Source organism: Melanerpes formicivorus, unplaced genomic scaffold, assembly GCF_026170545.1.
Source record: "Melanerpes formicivorus ecotype bairdi unplaced genomic scaffold, bMelFor1.0.p_v2 SCAF_117, whole genome shotgun sequence".
NCBI lineage: Eukaryota > Metazoa > Chordata > Aves > Piciformes > Picidae > Melanerpes > Melanerpes formicivorus.
The window spans coordinates 972995-991605 of NW_027142469.1; the positions used below are offsets into that span (position 1 = coordinate 972995).

At 45.9% G+C, this 18611-nt stretch overlaps 1 protein-coding gene across 3 annotated transcripts in view; it reads right to left on the minus strand.

Moving 5' to 3' along the window:
• Positions 1 to 214: 214 nt before the first annotated feature.
• The window catches only part of ZFC3H1 (zinc finger C3H1-type containing), a 50592-nt gene continuing 32195 nt past the window's right edge, over positions 215 to 18611 (minus strand). For all 3 annotated transcript variants that reach the window (XM_068167431.1, XM_068167430.1, XM_068167429.1), the window contains exons 21-35: positions 17780 to 17963; positions 15774 to 15960; positions 15177 to 15368; positions 12711 to 12948; positions 11836 to 11941; positions 11559 to 11757; positions 10853 to 10947; positions 9771 to 9881; positions 7794 to 7898; positions 7523 to 7688; positions 6717 to 6817; positions 4311 to 4412; positions 3675 to 3714; positions 1282 to 1344; positions 215 to 1155 (exon numbers count right to left, since the gene is read on the minus strand). In XM_068167431.1, the coding sequence (XP_068023532.1) occupies positions 1018 to 1155; positions 1282 to 1344; positions 3675 to 3714; positions 4311 to 4412; positions 6717 to 6817; positions 7523 to 7688; positions 7794 to 7898; positions 9771 to 9881; positions 10853 to 10947; positions 11559 to 11757; positions 11836 to 11941; positions 12711 to 12948; positions 15177 to 15368; positions 15774 to 15960; positions 17780 to 17963 (2027 nt within the window). In that variant the 3' untranslated portion in view covers positions 215 to 1017. The remainder of the gene's footprint in view (positions 1156 to 1281; positions 1345 to 3674; positions 3715 to 4310; positions 4413 to 6716; positions 6818 to 7522; positions 7689 to 7793; positions 7899 to 9770; positions 9882 to 10852; positions 10948 to 11558; positions 11758 to 11835; positions 11942 to 12710; positions 12949 to 15176; positions 15369 to 15773; positions 15961 to 17779; positions 17964 to 18611) is intronic.

Here is an 18611-nt window from a genome sequence, read left to right on the forward strand (position 1 = left end):
CTGGTAATATTTGGAGCAAAGACAGCTGCATGTATTTTTCCCCCCCCACCAGGTCAGCTTGCCCTGAAAACCTCTCTGCAAGGAGGCCTGGGGTCTGTGTTGGTAGGTTGGACTCGATGATCCTCGAGGTCCTTCCCAGCCTAAGTGATACTGTGAGACTGAGGCCTGCAACGCCACGAGGGAGCCCCCGGCACAAAGCACAGCGAGCGCTGACTTTCTTTTAAACTGTTAAACTTTATTATAAATTAAGGATTTCTTTACAAAAAAAAAATAAAAATAAAAAATAAAATTGCACATAATTTGACCACTCTTAGGTGCTGATGCACTGGCATTTGCAAGAGTTGCTCTTTAATCTTCAAGTTTAATAGTCTCTGCCGTGAGTCCAATGCAGAAAAGGGCAGTAAGCAACCCTCTTAAGAGCCTTCAAGTGCAAGAAGCATACTTGTGGCCACGGCAGTTACACTTCCCTTAAGAGCAGCTGCTTTTGTTTTAAATCCTGTAATGAAAAAGTCTCCACCAAAAAATAAAAAAAAAGAGGAAAAAGGATAAAAAGAAACCACCCCCCACCCCCAGCCCCCAAAAAAAAAACACCCCAACCCCAAAAAGGGACTACTGTAGCTCTGTGCTGTAAACACGGCCCAGTGAAATCAATGCCAACAAACAGAGGGAGCTCCCAGGCACCAGGGAGAGTGCCAGGCGAGTCAGGAACAGGCAAACCAAGAGGCAATGGAAAGAAAAGCCTACCCCAGCAAAGCAACCCAGCTAGTGTCTGTCAGGTGGATTGACCATACTTACGGAGCTGTCGTTATCAGACTCTGGCAGGGCCCACAAGCAAGGCCAGACAGGGAGTTCATTTCCCCACAGGAGGGCTTCCAGGGTGAAGGAGAGCAGACTGGAGGCTCGATATGCTCAGCAAACTCTCACCTGCCTTATGCAGATGTGAGGCAGGGCTCAGCCTGAAGGATCATTCGACTGATTTGGGCATTGTCAGGCCTTAGGGCTGCCCGTGCCCAGCGTTCAGGGATTCTTGCTTTCTGTTCTGTAAGTGTTTAAATTTAAAAGCTCATCTAGGCTGACTCCAACCTCTTGGCACTTGGAAACTAGTTTTCTCAGGTTATCAGTTTTACCTCCTCCTGATGCTTCAAACAAGAGTTGCTGCAAGAGATGGGGAAGTAGATATAAGATTTAGCCAGAGCCTGAGCATCACCACATCTATGGATATGGGATATGCAGGAAAATTCAAATGAAACCTCAGACTGAATCATAAAGAGAAAACATTACATCTTTCCACAGTGTTGCACATAGAGGTAACTTCTGAAGGGCTCTCTGATATAAATGATGGACCTGTAAAATAAAAACAAGCATTAAACGAGTCAGCCCAGCTTGGTGCCCTCCAAGCCAGCCAGCTGAAGCACAACACACTCCAAATCACCTCTTTAAGGGTGGGCTTAATGAAAACAAAGCTTCAAAGTCAAGCATTCATCTGCCACTAAAAAGCAAAGGCAAGTGTATGTCTGACCTTAATTCTGACCCTTGCAAGCACATGATTAACTACATGTGGACATTCTCTTTTTCTTCACCAGACTCTTGCCTCATTCATTGCACAGGATGGAACACGCTCAGGGCATGAAGCAGCTCACTGAGTGTTTCTGTCACCACTCAATATGGAGCCTCAAGGTCTTGCTTATTGTGTATCAGCTCAACCCTGCAATGAAAATAACTGTTTCATAGGCTTTGGTTTTTTTTCCCCCCTCTTCAACATCTCCCTATCTGTGCTTTAACAATCAGTGTGCATCCCTCAAAAGGACAAATGGGATCAAAACATTTAAGGGCAAGTGTTCAGCCAAGCCTCCTTCAGCTACTGGTACCCAGAGTACCAACTTCAACCACAGAGTCATTAGGGGAGGTATCTGTTGGCATTTCAAATACTTGTACCCATTTTTATGTTGGTTTAGCTAACCTCCACAGAACCTAAAAGGAGTGGTAGGCTCTCCAGGAACAGGAAATCCAGGATCTGAATCACAGTTCTGTTTCAAAGTGATGTCCTACTTGTGGACTGGAAACCCCAGACCCAAACCTGGAACACTCAACTGGGTTGTGGAAACAGGCCTTAAGTGCCCACTACATCCCAAACTAAGCCCTGCCCTCACCAGTGAAAACCAACCAGCTGCACTTTGTATGCCAGCCTCAGTGACTCTACTCCACACCATACAGTTAGTCAGGGGGCTGCAGAAGAAAACCACAGGATTTCTCCTGAGTGCAATCCAGCTTCCATGCTGTCCATGTGCCTTTGTTGGAGTCAGTTCATTTCCTTTAAGGACCCTCTTCCTTTTCATCATTTCCAATGTCTTTTTCTCTCTTTCTAACCCAACAAAGCAGGGATCTTATTGTCACCAGCCTCTCTACAGGCAGTGCTGGAAAATGCAGTCCATCTAATACAATGACTGAAGCAGGGATCTGTGGCCAGGTACAGATTACACCAAACCATCAACATGGAGACAGAATTAAGGTTGAAGAAGCAACCATGCCTTTGGTATCTCCTGACTTTGAGCTGTTTGATCTTACAAGGCAAGTAACTGTCTGCTTGGGGAGGGGGTGGGGGGTTCTTTTTAAACATTCTAGAAGACAGTAACAAGAGAGAAGACCTCACATGTGAGTCTGACAACAGCCATCCTGCCCCTTACAGGTAAGCTAAAGGTTTAACACTGTTCCAAAAGAAAGATTACTGACAGCAAAAAGGATGCTGAGAATCAGGCCCTACAAGGATGACAGAAGATACAGCAGAGCAGCAGCTCAGAACTCCACAAACAAGTGGAGTCACAAACCCAGGGCCTCATGACCATCACCCCCCCCAGTACACAGCTGCTTTCCAGAGGCTGAAAAACATTTTGAAGGTGCCAGCAGCAATACCAAGAAGATTCACTCTGTTTGAACTGCAAAGTGACTCAGCTGCTGCGCCAAATACCTCTTGGATTTGTATACAAAGTGATAAAAATGTTTGTCTCCCTGAAGTACCAGAGTAAGCTACATGATTTCTGGAGGAAAAAAAACCCAAGTTGAGGTCTTTGGTGGAGTCAGGAACTAAGACTCTCTATGCTGGCCCAGCAGACCATATTCCAGCTACTTATAATGCACCTCATCAGAGAACCATAGAATGGTCAGGGTTGGAAGGGACTTCAAGGCTCAGCCAGTTCCAACCCCCCTGCCATGGGCAGGGACACCTCACACTACAGCAGGTTGCTCACAGCCACATCCAGCCTGGCTGCAAACACCTCCAGGGATGAGGCTTCCCCACCTCCCTGGGCAACCTGGGCCAGGCTCTCACCTTTCAGCACAAAAATCCTTCCTCCCACCTACTGTATTTTAAGTGCCAGCAATCTCCTCCAGCTAACCACAAACAAAACCCAGAGAAAAGGGAGAATGCAACCCCCTCCCAGGTCAGGGGAAGATACAGACCAATACTCTGCCCAAGTACTCATGACACAAACACAGAAGCCTTTGCTTCAAGTGTGAGGAGTATCTTTGGCAATCAAGGTAGAATGGGTTATATGCAGAGCACTTCAACTCTCCAGAAATGTTGGGTCTGAGAGAGGACCATTGCTTTGGAGAAAGCAGAGGTGTGAGGTTTCACAGACTGTCAGAATTACTCATGTTAGTAAGCTGTGTTGACTTACTTCTCTCTGTCCCATTAGAAAGCATTCGGCAGCAATGGCTCTGAGGAAAAGAAATATATACAAACATTTATTCCTGCGTGGTTTCACATGCCATCAGGGGCAGAATACTGACTGTGGCATGGAACTAGACATTCCTGGAGCAGAAACTGACTAGCCTCCAGTTATGTTAGTCTACAACAGAAAGACAGAAGTAGCCATTTTTGCAAAACAACCTTACATGAGCAAGACATTTGAGTGGTTTCCCCACTATGAACAACCACTGAAGGAAAAGAGCAGTTCAGCATCCCTGGGTAATGGAGATTACTGCTATTGTGATATATAGAGGGGAGGGTAGAGAGGGGGAGACAGAAGTCAATAGTTGAATTCAAAAGGCAACTGGTAAACACATCATTCATATTTCTCTGCATAATACCCATCCCCAGAGGTCTCCCCAAGAGGGGAAGTCCATTTCGTTTTCCAGCAGTGACAATAACTCTGTCTGCTGTAGCAAACCATTGCTGCTGGGATAAAAAGCTAAGCAAAGAGGCACTTCCAGCACAAGCCCAACTGGAAGGACAGCTCAGATTTACCTTTGTGGTGCAAACCTTACAAACAAAAGCAATATCTATGAAAACAGATGTAGGACTGTTGCATTACATTTTCCAGATGGCCAGGCATGTTGGGATATTATATGTAAACATCTTGGCTTGCAGTTTCAGAATCTGAACATTGCTCTCCTCCCAGTATTGCAGCAGCAGTCTGTAAAAGGCATTGAGGAGAAAAGAACACAGCTCTAATCACTGGGAACACACAACCAACCCCAAGATATGGACACATCACACAGAATAAAGCTCATTTCACAGGATCACAGAAAGGTTCAGGTTGGGAAAGAGCCTCAGGATCACCAAGGCCAACCCCGCTCTGCAAGGCTCACCCCTAAACCACAGCCCCAAGCACCACAGCCAAACCACCTTTAAGCACAGCCAGGCTTGGGGACTCCACCACCTCCCTGGGCAGCACATTCCAAGCCCTCACCACTCTTGCCTGAAAAAAAGGTTTCCTAGTGTCCAGTCTGAACCTCCCCAGGGGCGGCTTGAGGCCATTGCCTCTTCTTCTGTCACTAATGACCTGGGAGCAGAGCCCAGCACCAACCTCTCTCCACAGTGTCCTTTGAGGTAGCTGCAGACAGGTTTGAGGTCTCCCCTCAGCCTCCCCTTTTTCAAACTAACTTTTAACTAGCTAAACTTCTAGCCAATCTGAGCCAAGAGCTGCTTGTATGAAAAGCACCCCAAGCTACTCTACAAAGCATTGGCTGATTGTGCTCTCATGACCAAACCAAACCAGTCAGGACACTTCCAGAGAATAACTAAGACGTGAGAAATCACAGAGAAAATACCACCTTGGCACACTGCAAGACCCATTTCTAGCATGCCCAAGGGAGCTGTATGTTTGAAAGGAGGCTAATGAGTTGTAGTCATGGGGCTGGGGCCCTTGTGGAGTCAGTTCTGCTCACCCATTCATGGGGCATCAACACTGCCTAAGGAAGCTGCGAGTTCCACTGAAGCAGAAGCGCAGCTTGGTTCAGAGTGCAGCCATTCAGCGTCTCGTGCCCAAGGAGCTGCATCATACTCTCCCCACATCCCCAGACACATCTACTTATTTCATGTTTTAAATCCTTTGGGCCTTGCTTTGAATTCTTTGGGTCACAGCTGATAAGAACAGCAAGTGTTTGGGGGCCTTTTCAAACTGATGCCAACGTTCAGTAGCTGAGTGCTGTAAAATGAGGACTCAAAAGAATCACAGAATCAACCAGGATGGAAGAGACCTCCAAGATCATCCAAGTTCAACCTATCACCCAGCCCTATCCAACCAACCAGACCATGGCACTGAGTGCCTCATCCAGGCTCTTTTTAAACACCTCCAGGGATGGTGACTCCACCACCTCCCTGGGCAGCACATTCCAATGGCCAATCTCACTCTCAGTGAAGAACTTCTTCCTAATGTCCAGCCTGAACCTCCCTTGGCAAGAGAAACTCTAAGGCAGTTGGAAATTATCTTCAGGTAAGCATCAGTGTGATGCTTACACTAACTGCCTTTGTTTCCCCCTAAGTTTGGTTTTTTCCCCCAAAATAAAGGCTAGTTTCTTTACTAAGTAACAGCCAAGTTGAGCACTGTTACACATTAGTGTGACCATTGATACTTGTTCTGTGCTGGACCTGTATTTTAACAGATCATTAAACAACAATGAGATTTTTCATACCTGTCTGACATTTCTCTACACCTTGACCCTGGAGTACTGTATCCAGGAATGGAGGCCTCAATCCAGGAAGGACATGGATCTGATGGAGCAGGTCCAGAGGAGGGCCATGAAAATGATCAGGGGGTTGGAGCAGCTCTGCTATGAGGACAGGCTGAGGGAGCTGGGGGTGTTCAGCCTGGAGAAGAGAAGGCTCTGGGGAGACCTAATAGCAGCCTGCCAGTACCTGAAGGGGGCTACAAGAAAGATGGAGAGAGACTGTTTGCAAAGGCCTGCAGGGACAGGAGCAGGGGCAACGGCTTCACACTAAAGTAGAGCAGATTTAGATTGGATGTTAGGAACAAGTTCTTTACTCTGAGGGTGGTGGAACACTGGAACAGGTTGCCCAGGGAGGTGGTTGAGGCTCCTTCCCTGGAGATAGTCAAGGTGAGGCTGGACAGGGCTCTAGGCAGCATGATCTAGCTGGGGATGTCCCTGCTGACTGCAGAGGGGGTTGGACTTGATGACCTATGGAGGTCCCTTCCAACCCAGACCATTCTGTGATGCCATTCTGACCATTTAGTCATGTAGAAAGCAGAGTGTACTCCTGGATAATTAAACCTTTCTGTTGATAGACAAGAACCCTTCAAATAAAAGAGAAACTGAGCTGATGCTAGAAGGCACAACACGCCTCAAGCCACATGCAACACTACAGAAAGAGTTTTACTTTGGTGGTAGAAAGCAAACTATGCAGGTCTTGCAAAAACAACCACCCCAGCAGCTCTGTCACTCAGCTGTTTGTCTTGATTACAAGCATTGGTACCTACCTCAGTGCAAGTCCAGGATTGGCAGGCATGGTAGAGCAAAAGCGTTCCAAGGCTTTGGAATGTTGGGGTTTGGGAATGCAGCTCAAATAAAAAAGAATTACCTGCAGAATTTGAATTATAAACATTAATCCACCTTACAGCTGTCTCATTTTGCTCAGAAGGATGGAACAACAAACTAGGAGTGCAATGGCTAAAAGGTCAGTTCCCATCTACAGACCTCATCAAGCAACCACTAGCCCTCCTCAAGGGTACAGAAAGCCATTTGCATAACAGAAAGTTAGAGTCAAGTTGCTAAGGACATATTTTGGTCCTTTTGGCCTGCAGGTAGTGAGCCAAGAGAAATGCACTGATGTTAACACACCAGGCCCAGGCTTTCTAGAAGCTTTACTCAGTCTAAGTGCTCAACTTGGTTTTACTCCTACTTTATTTCTTCTGATTTTTAACCCCTGTAATCTGCAGGAGCAGGACTGACAGCTTAAATACTGCCAGTGTCACAACTCTGCAGGCCCCTCTTGCTCAGCTCTCTCTTCCCTCCAGTCCACATTTCCTCTTTTTCTCTAGTGAAGTTTGCCACTAACAGTATTACAGTATGACAGCATAAACTCTTCTCCTTGCCTTGCACATCCTTCATTCAAAAGGTCACAGCTAGATTGTCTTCTGCTCACAACACTACTCTCCTCTGCTACTTGCTTGTTTTTCCTCATCCCTTATCCTCAGCGTTGCTGTACTTGAACAAGTAAATGAGAGGTACCTGCTAAAAGGGCACAGCCTGTTGAATTCAAACTGTCCACAGACACATTTTTTACCTTATTATGAAACTCATAATTGGTCCAATAATCAGCAGTACTAAAAGGAATTGGGTATCGTGTGGGGACTGTAACCAGACATCTGTTCACTAGGTCAGTAAAAAGCTTGAATTCTTGCACTCTGTTGTTGGATCCAACAACTTTGCTATTGAGAAAAACAAGGTAACTGGAAGAAAAAAGAAAACAAAAAGAAGAAGGGAAAAAAGGATGGTTCTGGTAGGCTTCACTCAGATTTTGAGATTAATTCACTTCCCCTGCCTTAAAGACTTACTCCAGCCAGATAGTCTGAACAATGTCCTGCTGCATCACTGCCCCCAGAGCTGCTTCGTAAGCATCCAGTGCTTCACCGACGCTGGCATGGAGGGACTGGCACAAACTGTTTGTGTGAAGAGAGAAGAGTGTTGTGGGTCACAAACTATGCATGCTCTTAACACCTTAAGAGTAATAAGCACTGAAGAATTTCCCAGTCTGAGATGCAAGAAGAATCAGTGCTTTCAGCTCAGCCACATCATGCACTCATTGATCAGTCAGCTTACTACAATGGGTGTTGTCTCAAATGCAGGTAAGGTGAGAAGAAATTGATATAGACACCACGGAGTTCAAAATGCACTTCTTAAATAGAACTTCACTTCTATGAATTGCCTTCTACTCTTGCAAAGAACCCTTTCACTAAGCCTTTTAAATAGGGAAGCTCTGATGCTACAGAATGAAGACAAGTCTCCAGCTTCTGTCTGGGAAGAGTTCCACAGCAACAAGTTTCAAAGTCAGATTAAATCCACTTGAGAAATGCTCTTGGACTGTAGCAAAAAAAAAATAAGTGAAGTGTTCTGAAATAAATGCTTCTGGAGATCTAGGGCAGAAATATCCTGATCATGTCAGAACAAAACAAAACCAGACCAAAACAAACCAACAAAGAAATAACACTAAAACCCCAAGCCAAACAAACAGGTCAAAAACCCACAAACAAAACCCCCACCACACCACACCACACCACCAACCTGAAAGAACAGTCAAGAAACTCCTTACTTTTGTCCCACAGCTGTTGGGCAGACCAACAAACAGGACCTCACCAAACACAAAAGTAAACAGCATTCTTTGACCAAGTTTCTGTGAATAAAGCTTACTTCCCAGAATCACAGAAAGGTTCAGGTTGGAAAAGCCCCCCAGGATCACCAAGGCCAACCCAGAACCCTGCTCTGCAAGGCTCACCCCTAAACCACAGCCCCAAGCACCACAGCCAAACCACCTGCAAACACAGCCAGCCTTGGGGACTCCACCACCTCCCTGGGCAGCACATTCCAAGCCCTCACCACTTTTGCCTGGAAAAAAGCTTTCCTAATGTCCAGTCTGAACCTCCCCAGTGGCAGCTGGAGGCCATTCCCTCTTCTTCTGTCACTAATGACCTGAGAGAAGAGACCAGCACCAACCTCTCCACAACCTCCTTCCTCTTTTCAGGTAGTTGTAGAGGTACATGAGCTCTCCTCTCAGCTTCCTCTTTTGGACTAAATAGCCCCAAAGTGTAAAGCAACAGTGAGAAAAATAAAAGGCAAGATTTCCAGTATGTCACAAGAGGAAAAAGGAAACTCATGAAGAGGAAGGCTACAGAAATGCAAGATCAGCTCAGGCTGATGTTGATACCTTGCTGCAGAACTGCTGCTATCAAAAGGAATGGTGGAAGAAATAAAGGAAGATTGTGTATACATGACAAGGATCTGCCACCTTGGTAATTTCTTGCAGAGAAAAAGGGCTCTGCTGTATTGCTTTGCTATGGAGGAGTCTGTGACTAGTTGCAGCCTTTACAGCCTGTGACAGTAGCTCCATGACAGTAGATGAAACAGGGGGTTAGGTAACGTAAGGAGATGAGGGCTAAACAAGTCAAACAGAGTGGGAAAAACTCTAGTAAAACAAAAGGGAGAGAACGAAAGAGAGAAGCCAGAACACCACCACTAACCATGTCAACCAAGAGCAAACAAACACAAAAGCATTCTGTGAGATGACCACACCTGTTACTGTTCTATTAGGACAGAATTTATAGGAGATTTCTCAAGTGGAGAATCTAAGTTGATGTGGAATTCATAGCTCCATAAAACTGCCTTTGTTGTGCAGCAGGCAGTTAAGTTCTCTAAGGACTGGCAGATCACTTACTGAAAGAACCCAGACAGACCCTTAGGCAAACAGTGAAGGCTGTGCTTTTGGAAATGCAACAGACTCAACAGCTGCTTCTCAGAAATCATTTAGGAAGGCTCACCAGTAGATCTGCCACAGGTATGGGATTTGCTGGTTTACAACATCATCTGTAAGATGTTCTTTATAGAGAGGTGATGTAAACTCAATTGGCATGGGAAAATTCAAGAGGTATCTGCAGGAGAAAGAAGCAGCAGCAAATGAGAATATCCCTCCACATGGAGCAGTTCTCAGTGGTCTTAACATTTAGTTCCAACATTCAGCTCAGGGGACATATTAAAGACACTTTCCCCTAGATTTAACTCTGTCCAGGTACCATTTATACATCAGCATCACACAGGAACAGTTGAAACCATTGGCTCCCTCATGATGTCCAAAGTCAGCTGCTGGGTTGCATTTCAGACTCCCTCCTTCCCAGGTAAAACACATCAGGGAAGGCACAGTCACCTGCACCCCATCCGCTGGACTGCAATGCCAGGGCTCAATTTGATGTGGACATGTGTAAACAAGACTAGAATCCAACACCTGACTTGGAAATTAAATCATTTCAAAGGCTCATCTGCATAAGCTTCAGTAGAGAAGGTCTCCCTTGGAAGTCCTTCACAAGCATCTGCTTTGACTACAGGAACTCACTGATTTCACCACCTCACCAAGTCTCCAATTAGGTGCTAAAATCCAAGAGGAAAACCAGCAGGCTGGGTATGAACCTGTGCCTTCTCAGCAGTAAAAAATCTGCTGATTAACAGCATGGTGGACCTCTGGAATGAGGTCTGCATGGTGGACCTCTGGAATGAGGTCTTTCCAAGAGCCTTCATGGTGTGAAGGGGGAAACAACATAAACCCCCCCAAACCAAGTCTGGCATACATAGGATTGATTTTGTTCCCTCAAATCCAGACATTGAAGCTGCTGGCTGCTTCATCTTTCCATGCTTGTGGTTCTACAGTTTAAGGTATGTGCACAAGCAACCAGGAGAAACCTCATGAACACAACCACATCACTCTTTTTCACTTCAGTTATAGCAAAATATGCCAAGCTAGGGAAAAAAAACCAGGATTTTAGCAACTCTAGAGTGGTTTGGCTTTCAACAAAAGGTCAAGATTACTGAAATTTAAACAGGAAAAAAAAATTAAACCTTCTAAATGTACCTTAAGAGATCCATGGGACCATGCTGGGGACATGTGTTCTCAAAGAAAGCTGCCACAAAATCTTGCAACAGTGGAAGAATACTGCTTGACTTTTCCTGGTTTGGGGTTGGTTGGGTTTTGGTTTTTAAATAAAAATAAGATCAGATGAAAAGTGGTAAGCACAGTTGGAGCACAACAAATAACAAGTGGTGTGTCTATCCCTGTATTGACTCTCTCAGAAATGAAACCTCTCTGGGTCAGTTATCAGGTAGCAGAGAACAGCTGGAAACTTATTACTGTTCTGTCTATCACACACAGAATCACAGAAACATGCAGGATGGAAAAGAGCCTCAGGATCACCAAGGCCAACCCAGAACCCTACTCTGCAAGGCTCACCCCTAAACCACAGCCCCAAGCACCACAGCCAAACCACCTGCAAACACAGCCAGCCTTGGGGACTCCACCACCTCCCTGGGCAGCACATTCCAAGCCCTCACCACTCTTCCCTGAAAAAAAGCTTTCCTAATGTCCAGTCTGAACCTCCCCAGGGGCAGCTTGAGGCCGTTCCCTCTTCTTCTGTCACTAATGACCTTTAAACACATACACACTACTACACATTACACAAACCCTGTGAAGATGAATCAATCTGATAATTGTTTGCAACAATACATACACCCCAAACTCTACCAAGGCAGCAGGCCCACAAGTTGAGATTTGAAAGCATTACCTGAGAAACAAGGAATTTACACAAGTGATAAAAAATTTCTGCATTCTGGGGATTCTTCTCAAAAGCTTCACTCCACACTTTGTAGGCACTGTCACTCTGCTCCATCTGCAAATACAAGGTGGCCAAACTCTCCAAGAGCTGACAGTTGCTAGGGCAGAGCTCCAACAAAGATCTACAAAGTTCTGCAGCAGACTCCCACCTTAAAGAAAAGGAAAAGTAAGTTTGCAAAGAAAGCAGAGGTGAGTACTGCAAGCAAAACTGTCTTGAAACAACTTACCTTTCAAGGAGTTTCAGCAAAGCTATCATGTTTCTGTAGAGAGGAAAGCAGATAGCTATTCTCTTGTCAGCCTCCAGACTTTCATCAGTGCATGCCTTGACTGCATCTTTAAAACAAGAGGATAACATCAAACCTTTACACCTCTGTGTCAAAAATTATGTGAAGCCTTGGCATCAAAAACCCCAAGCTGTTTAACACCATGAAAATAGGGTAAGTGTGGAAAGATGTTTGTGAGAGTGGTGCTTTTGCACGTGACCAAATAAACAAATAAAAGACCATAATCACCAGAGTGCAAAGGCAAGAAAGCCCTTTCAGAAGTTTGATCTCTCCTTCAGTTAGAAACCAGGAAACAAAGAAATGTTAAAGCCACCTTACAGACAGTAACATATCACTATGTTTAAAATTACATTCCAGAGAAGGGCTACAAGGATGAGCAGAGGGCTGGAGCTCCTCTCTCATGAGGACAGACAGAGTTGGGGTTGTTCAGTCTGGAGAAGAGAAGGCTCCCAGGAGACCTAATTATAGCCTTCCAGTATCTGAAGGGGGCTACAGGAAAGCTGGGGAAGGACTTTTTAGGGTGGCAGATAGGGATAGGACTAGGGGGAATGGATCTGAGCTAGAAGAGAGGAGATTTAGATTAAACATTAGGAAGAAGTTGTTCCCCATGAGGGTGGTGAGAGACTGGCACAGGTTGCCCAGGGAGGTAGTGGAAGCCTCATCCCTGGGAGTTTTTAAGGCCAGGTTGGATGTGGCTGTGAGCAGCAGAAGGTGTGCCTCAGTGGGGTTGGAACTGGATGATCTGTGGAGGTCCTTTCCAATGCTTCTACTTACAAGAAGTGAGTAATGTACTAAGGAGTTCACCTCTTTAATCTTACCTTCAAACACGGCTAAGAGCGTATCGGGATCGGTCTTCACATCATGAATTGTTTGCCATGGTATCAAAAATGGCTCTTTGTTCACAATCCTTGAAGGACTGACGTTGGCTGGGTCGTAGAGCTTGCCTGGGAGCATGCCAAACTCGGTGAGGTGGATGTGAGCCAGCCAAGCCAAGCAACGGTCACTTACAGTAAGGCGCTCGGCAATTATCTTCCCCTCCACTGGCTTTAACGCATTCTGTAAAGGTTAGAACAAATACATTTCAGCCATAAAATCTTCAAGATCTGAGAAGGAGAAAAGGAAGCAGGAAGAGCTGAAGTGTGAATGTTCTCACATCTTTTTCACAGAAGAGCTAGGAACCGATTGTCCACACCGTGCCTGGTGCTGTTTGGCTCATGTGAATGCGAGCGTTCAAACCAGACGTGTCACTGCCAGGAGCGGGGCCGGGGAACTGCACAACACTGCTGGTTTGGAAAGTGAGCAGAGAGGCTTTGGAAACATGCATCTCTCCACATCTGTTCCTCCATTTTTTCTACTGAAACCTTGGACAATTGCTTCCAGGTGCAGGAAAATAATGCATTAGCTCCAGAGGCAATTCAGCTGCAAGTTGGGTTCAGCCTGCTGCAGCCTACTGGGTTCTGTGGTTTGGGGAATCTGTTTGTTGGGGGATTTTTGGTTATTATGTTCTACTTATGCAGCTACTAAGTTAGAGCTATCCAAGTTTACTGAAAGATCCCATGAGCCTGCAGTGTACCCAGGCAGCCAAGAGGGCCAATGGCATCCTGGCCTGCATCAAGAACAGTGTGGCCAGCAGGAGCAGGGAGGTCATTCTGCCCCTGGACACTGCACTGGTTAGGCCACACCTTGAGTCCTGTGTCCAGTTCTGGGCCCCTCAGTTTAGGAAGGAGGTTGACTTGCTGGAACGAGTCCAGAGAAGGGCAACAAAGTTGGTGAGGGGTTTGGAACACAGCCCTGTGAGGAGAGGCTGAGGGAGCTGGGGTTGCTTAGCCTGGAGAAGAGGAGACTCAGGGTTGACCTTCTTGCTCTCTACAACTCCCTGAAGGGAGGTTGTAGCCAGGCAGAGGTTGGTCTCTTCTCCCAGGCAGCCAGCACCAGAACAAGAGGACACAGTCTCAGGCTGCACCAGGGGAAGTTTAGGCTGGAGGTGAGGAGGAAGTTGTACACAGAGAGAGTGATTGCCCATTGGAATGGGCTGCCTGGGGTGGTGGTGGAGTCACCATCACTGGAGGTGTTCAGGAGACTTGATGGGGTGCTTGGTGCCATGGGTTAGTTGTTTAGGTGGTGTTGGATTGGTTGATGGGCTGGACACGATGATCTTGAAGGTCTCTTCCAACCTGGTCTATTCTACTCTATTCTATTCTCTGGACACACTGGTTTAAAACGTGTGTTGGCAATGTTACTGAGAACAGGGATACTGCTTACAACATTCCTGCCTTCCTAGTAACAATGAGGAGGAACTTCTTGACTGTAAGGGTCCCAAAGCCCTGGAGCAGGCTGCCCAGGGAGGCTGTGGAGTCTCCTTCTCTGGAGAATTTCAAGGCCTGTCTGGATGTGTTCCCCTGTGACCTGAGATAGATTCTATGGTGCTGCTCTGGCAGGGGGCTTGGACTCAATAATCTCTTTGGGTCCCTTCCTTTTTGTTTATTCAGTCAAACATTCAGAGCTACATTTATCTGTTCCTGTGTTTAGAACAGCCTTTGGAGGGAGTCAACACAGCACTACACTTCTGTTTCAACTGGAGCTAGAGAAAGAAAGCACCACGGGATTAAACACACTGCTGAGAAAGTCTCTTTGGGTGTAGCAGGCCACAGCTGCCACTTGCTGGTAGGAATGAAAACAACCTGTGACAGAAACCACAGCAGCTCCCTCTCTTGGTAGGAGCTGATGTCAGCACTGCATTTCTCACCTTCATCCACCACTTCTACTGCCCACAGAACAGCAAGAGTGATGTAAAATTCTTTCTACAGTCACAGCAAAGGGCTGAGATATGACTCTGGAGCTCATGGGATCAAAAAAGTCTGATGTAAGAGTCTTCAAGTTCTGGAGCAGGGCAGTGCTGTCAGATTACATCACACCAATGTTCTTGCCCAACAACTACTAGCTTGGTAATTACTGCAGCATTAACCACTTGGGTACTGGAGGCAATACATCACTCACAGGCCCTTCACTGCAGAAAAGTGCTCTATAGCCTGCCAGAAACCAAGCAGTCAAACAAACCCCTGGGAATGCTTTTGAGATGTATCAGTCTAGGCTGCCACACAAGCCAAGAACAGTAGCTCAAGAGAACCCCAAGGGGCTATCAAAATTGACAATGGCTCCAAGAGTCAAAATGTAAATCCCTAGGAGAATTCCTTCAGCAAATAAAGGAAGGAGCACTTCTGAAGTTTACACTGACTCAAAACCATTCAGCAAGTGAAGGCATGAAAGCAATTCCTGGAAGTTACCTGCAGCAGCACAAGAGCATTCTGGTGTCTTCCTGTGAACAGGCTTAAGTGAACCCTGTACAGGAGAGTCTCCAGCAGCTGAAAGGACACAAGGTTTGGATTCTCTTCTCCCCCTGTCACTTCCATCAGGAACTGCAGCATCCTTCCACAAACATAGTCTTTTCCATCAAAGGAACTCTCCAAATTCAGGAACTAGAGAGAAATAATTCCAAATTAATAATAGCAGAGTTTGTAGGTCCAAGGGAAATAAAACCAAATCACCTAAATCACAAACTTCAGGGAATGTCTTTGCCCACTTCATGAACCAGTTCCTCCCCTCACACCACATTTTCATGAGCCAGACCCCTTAAATATTGAAAATCAAACAGTCAAAGATTCACTTGGGAAGTAACAAAAAGCAACAGGACATCTTGAGTTTAGATCACTTCTGCCACCTGTGGACATGTGATGCCCTGCAAATAGAATCCTGAATTAGTTCATTTTCTAAGCAGCTTTTGAGTTGCTGTCTTCATTTTCCTTTCCCACTCTGCCACACACAGTGGCTTTCCACAGCAGAAAACACTCCTAATCAACAAGTCACATGAGGTTTTCACTCACTGTCCACCAGATCTGGTAAGAAGGAGCATATTCCACTGCTGTCTCACACATCTCCTGTATCTCCTCCTTGGTTCCTCTTTTGGAGAAGAGTCTGAGGTAATGGCACCAAATTTCAGGATTCTCTTTGTTGTTCTCCAGAGCTCGAGCCAGAACGTTCAGAGTAGAATCCAAACACTCAGATGAGGAGCTGTGAAATTAGAATGAGGTCACTGCTTTAGTATTATGACTTACACTGTATCTAAGATGGAAGTGGATGCTTATGATTAGGATAGCAGGGACACAGCCAGCCACACATTTGGGGGTTTTTAACAGATGTTGTCCTTTCCTATGAAAGTTTCCACTTCAAAAAGTGTTTACCCTTCCAAGTTTGTTAGGTGCAATTATCACAGTGCATGGAAAAATCAGTTCTCCAGGAAAAAAAGAGTCAGTTCCAAAAAAAAGAAGAGACCAGTGTGAAATGGGTCACATTCATCTGTGAGCTGAGTCAATCACAGAGTCACAGTATCAACCAGGTCAGAAAAGACCTCAGAGATCAAGTCCAACCTATTACCTAATACCTAACACCTCCTGACAACTAAACCATGGCTCCAAGTGCCACATCCAAGCCTTTTTGGAACACCTCCAGGGATGAGGACTCCACCACCTCCCTGGGCAGCACATTCCAGTGGCCAATCTCTCTTGCTGGGAAGGGAAGAACTCTCTCCTCACCTCCAGCCTAAACCTCCCCTGGCACAGCTTCACACTGTGTCCTCTTGTTCTGGTGCTGCTTGCCTGGGAGAAGAGACCAACCCCCACCTGGCTACAACCTCCCTTCAGGGAGTTGTAGAGAGCAAGGAGGTCTCCCCTGAGCCTCCTCTTCTCCAGGCTAAGCAACCCCAGCTCCCTCAGCCTCTCCTCACAGGGCTGTGCTCCAGACCCTTACCCAGCTTTATTGCCCTTCTCTGGACACCTTCAAGAGTCTCAATGTCCTTCTTGAACTGAGGGGCCCAGAACTGGACACAGGACTCAAGGTGTGGCCTAACCAGTGCAGTGTACAGGGGCAGAACAACCTCCCTGCTCCTGCTGGCCATACTGTTCCTGATGCAGGCCAGGATGCCATTGGCCTTCTTGGCCACCTGCAATCATACATTTACATCATCAGAGACTTACAAATTGAGCAGAAATTTGAGACAAAGCAAAGCAAGTTAAAACTATTTGTTACATATTTAGTTTTCTTTCTGCACTCAAATAAGCTTAATTTCATGTTTCCCTGCATGTCAAGCACATTTTCTCAGCCTCTAAGCCATAAAGTATATTTTACTTCTAGAGATAACTATCATGAGATGATACCAGTAAAGTACTACAAGATTAGCTCAAGTAACTGTTACAAACCACAGAGCTGAACTTCAACTCATAAACAAGCTGCCACAAAACCACAGAAAATTGCTGAGGTTAACATTTATTCTGAAAACATCTTTAGAAATCACTTTGCACAGACATTTACAAGAGGGGAAAAAAACATCTGCCAAAAGATCAAACTAAAGCACTTAACCATGTGTTAAGTCTGGAGCTTTTCCAAGCCCTTTGATCACCAAGGCTCCAAGGAGACCTAATTGTCGCCTTCCAGTAGCTGAAGGGGGCTAAAAGAAAGCTGGGGAGGGACTTTTGAGGGTGTCAGGGAGGGATAGGACTCAGGGGGATGGAGCAAAACTAGAAATGGGTAGATTGAGATTGGATGTTAGGAAGAAGTTGTTCCCCATGAGGGTGGTGAGAGACTGGCACAGGTTGCCCAGGGAGGTGGTGGAAGCCTCATCCCTGAAGGTTTTTAAAGCCTGGCTGGATGTGGCTGTGAGCAACCTGCTGTAGTGTGAGGTGTCCCTGCCCATGGCAGGGGGGTTGGAACTGGCTGATCCTTGAGGTCCCTTCCAAGCCTGACAATTCTGTGAAAGTTATTTAATCCTAGAAAGGAAATGATCACAGGAGCATGGGCAAAGCACAAAATCCAGTCTAATGCACAGCAGACTTACCCTTCATTTTGATTCAAGTATTTGTATGCAAGCTTAATCCAAAGCTGTACATCAGAGGGCTTTTCTTGGACGCTTGCTTCCAAGTTGGAAATGTCATCGGTCTCGCTGGTGAAGTACCGGACGTCATCCGGAGTCACCACAGCATCCAGAGCCGGAACTCTCTTCTTGTGTTCTGTGGGATGAGCTGCAAACCAAAAGAAAAAAGGGGAAAAAAGTGTTTATTTTCAAACCAGAAGTGATCCATGCAGGGATCAGAATTCACACAAGGGGTGGCATTTCTCTGTTTCAAGTATATCCTTATTGTGCTCTGGTCCACAGCTGTTCAGCGTCCTCTAAAGCTCAGTGCTGTTTAGCCTGTAATAAGCTGCTTACGTTTCCAATGTGAAGGTGAGAAACAAGTTAACAGCAAAAGGCTGCTTTGATCAACAGATCTGATCAACAGCCAAGCAAGGCAATTCACTGGGCAGCATCAGGAAAGACACACATCTCTCAAAGGAAAAACCATCTCAGTTCTGACCCTTTTTCCAAGGATTTGCTATCAAACCCTAAAGCTCCCACGTGCATGAAGCACATGTGAAACACTGTCAGGTGACTGACACTCCAGCAAGCTCCCCAGTCTCACATGTCACTTCTCAGCAGCTTTTATTAACTCCTGACCTCATGCTCTAGTCATGAGGTCTGTGGTGACAGGTTGGACTTGATGATCTTTGAGGTCTCTTCCAACCCTGTGGTCCTGTGATACCGTAATCAAACACATGAAGTTTTGCTGCTCCCAGTTCTGGGAGGGAAAAGTCAAAATCATTCAAAAAAAATTAAAATCTTAATAGTCTGT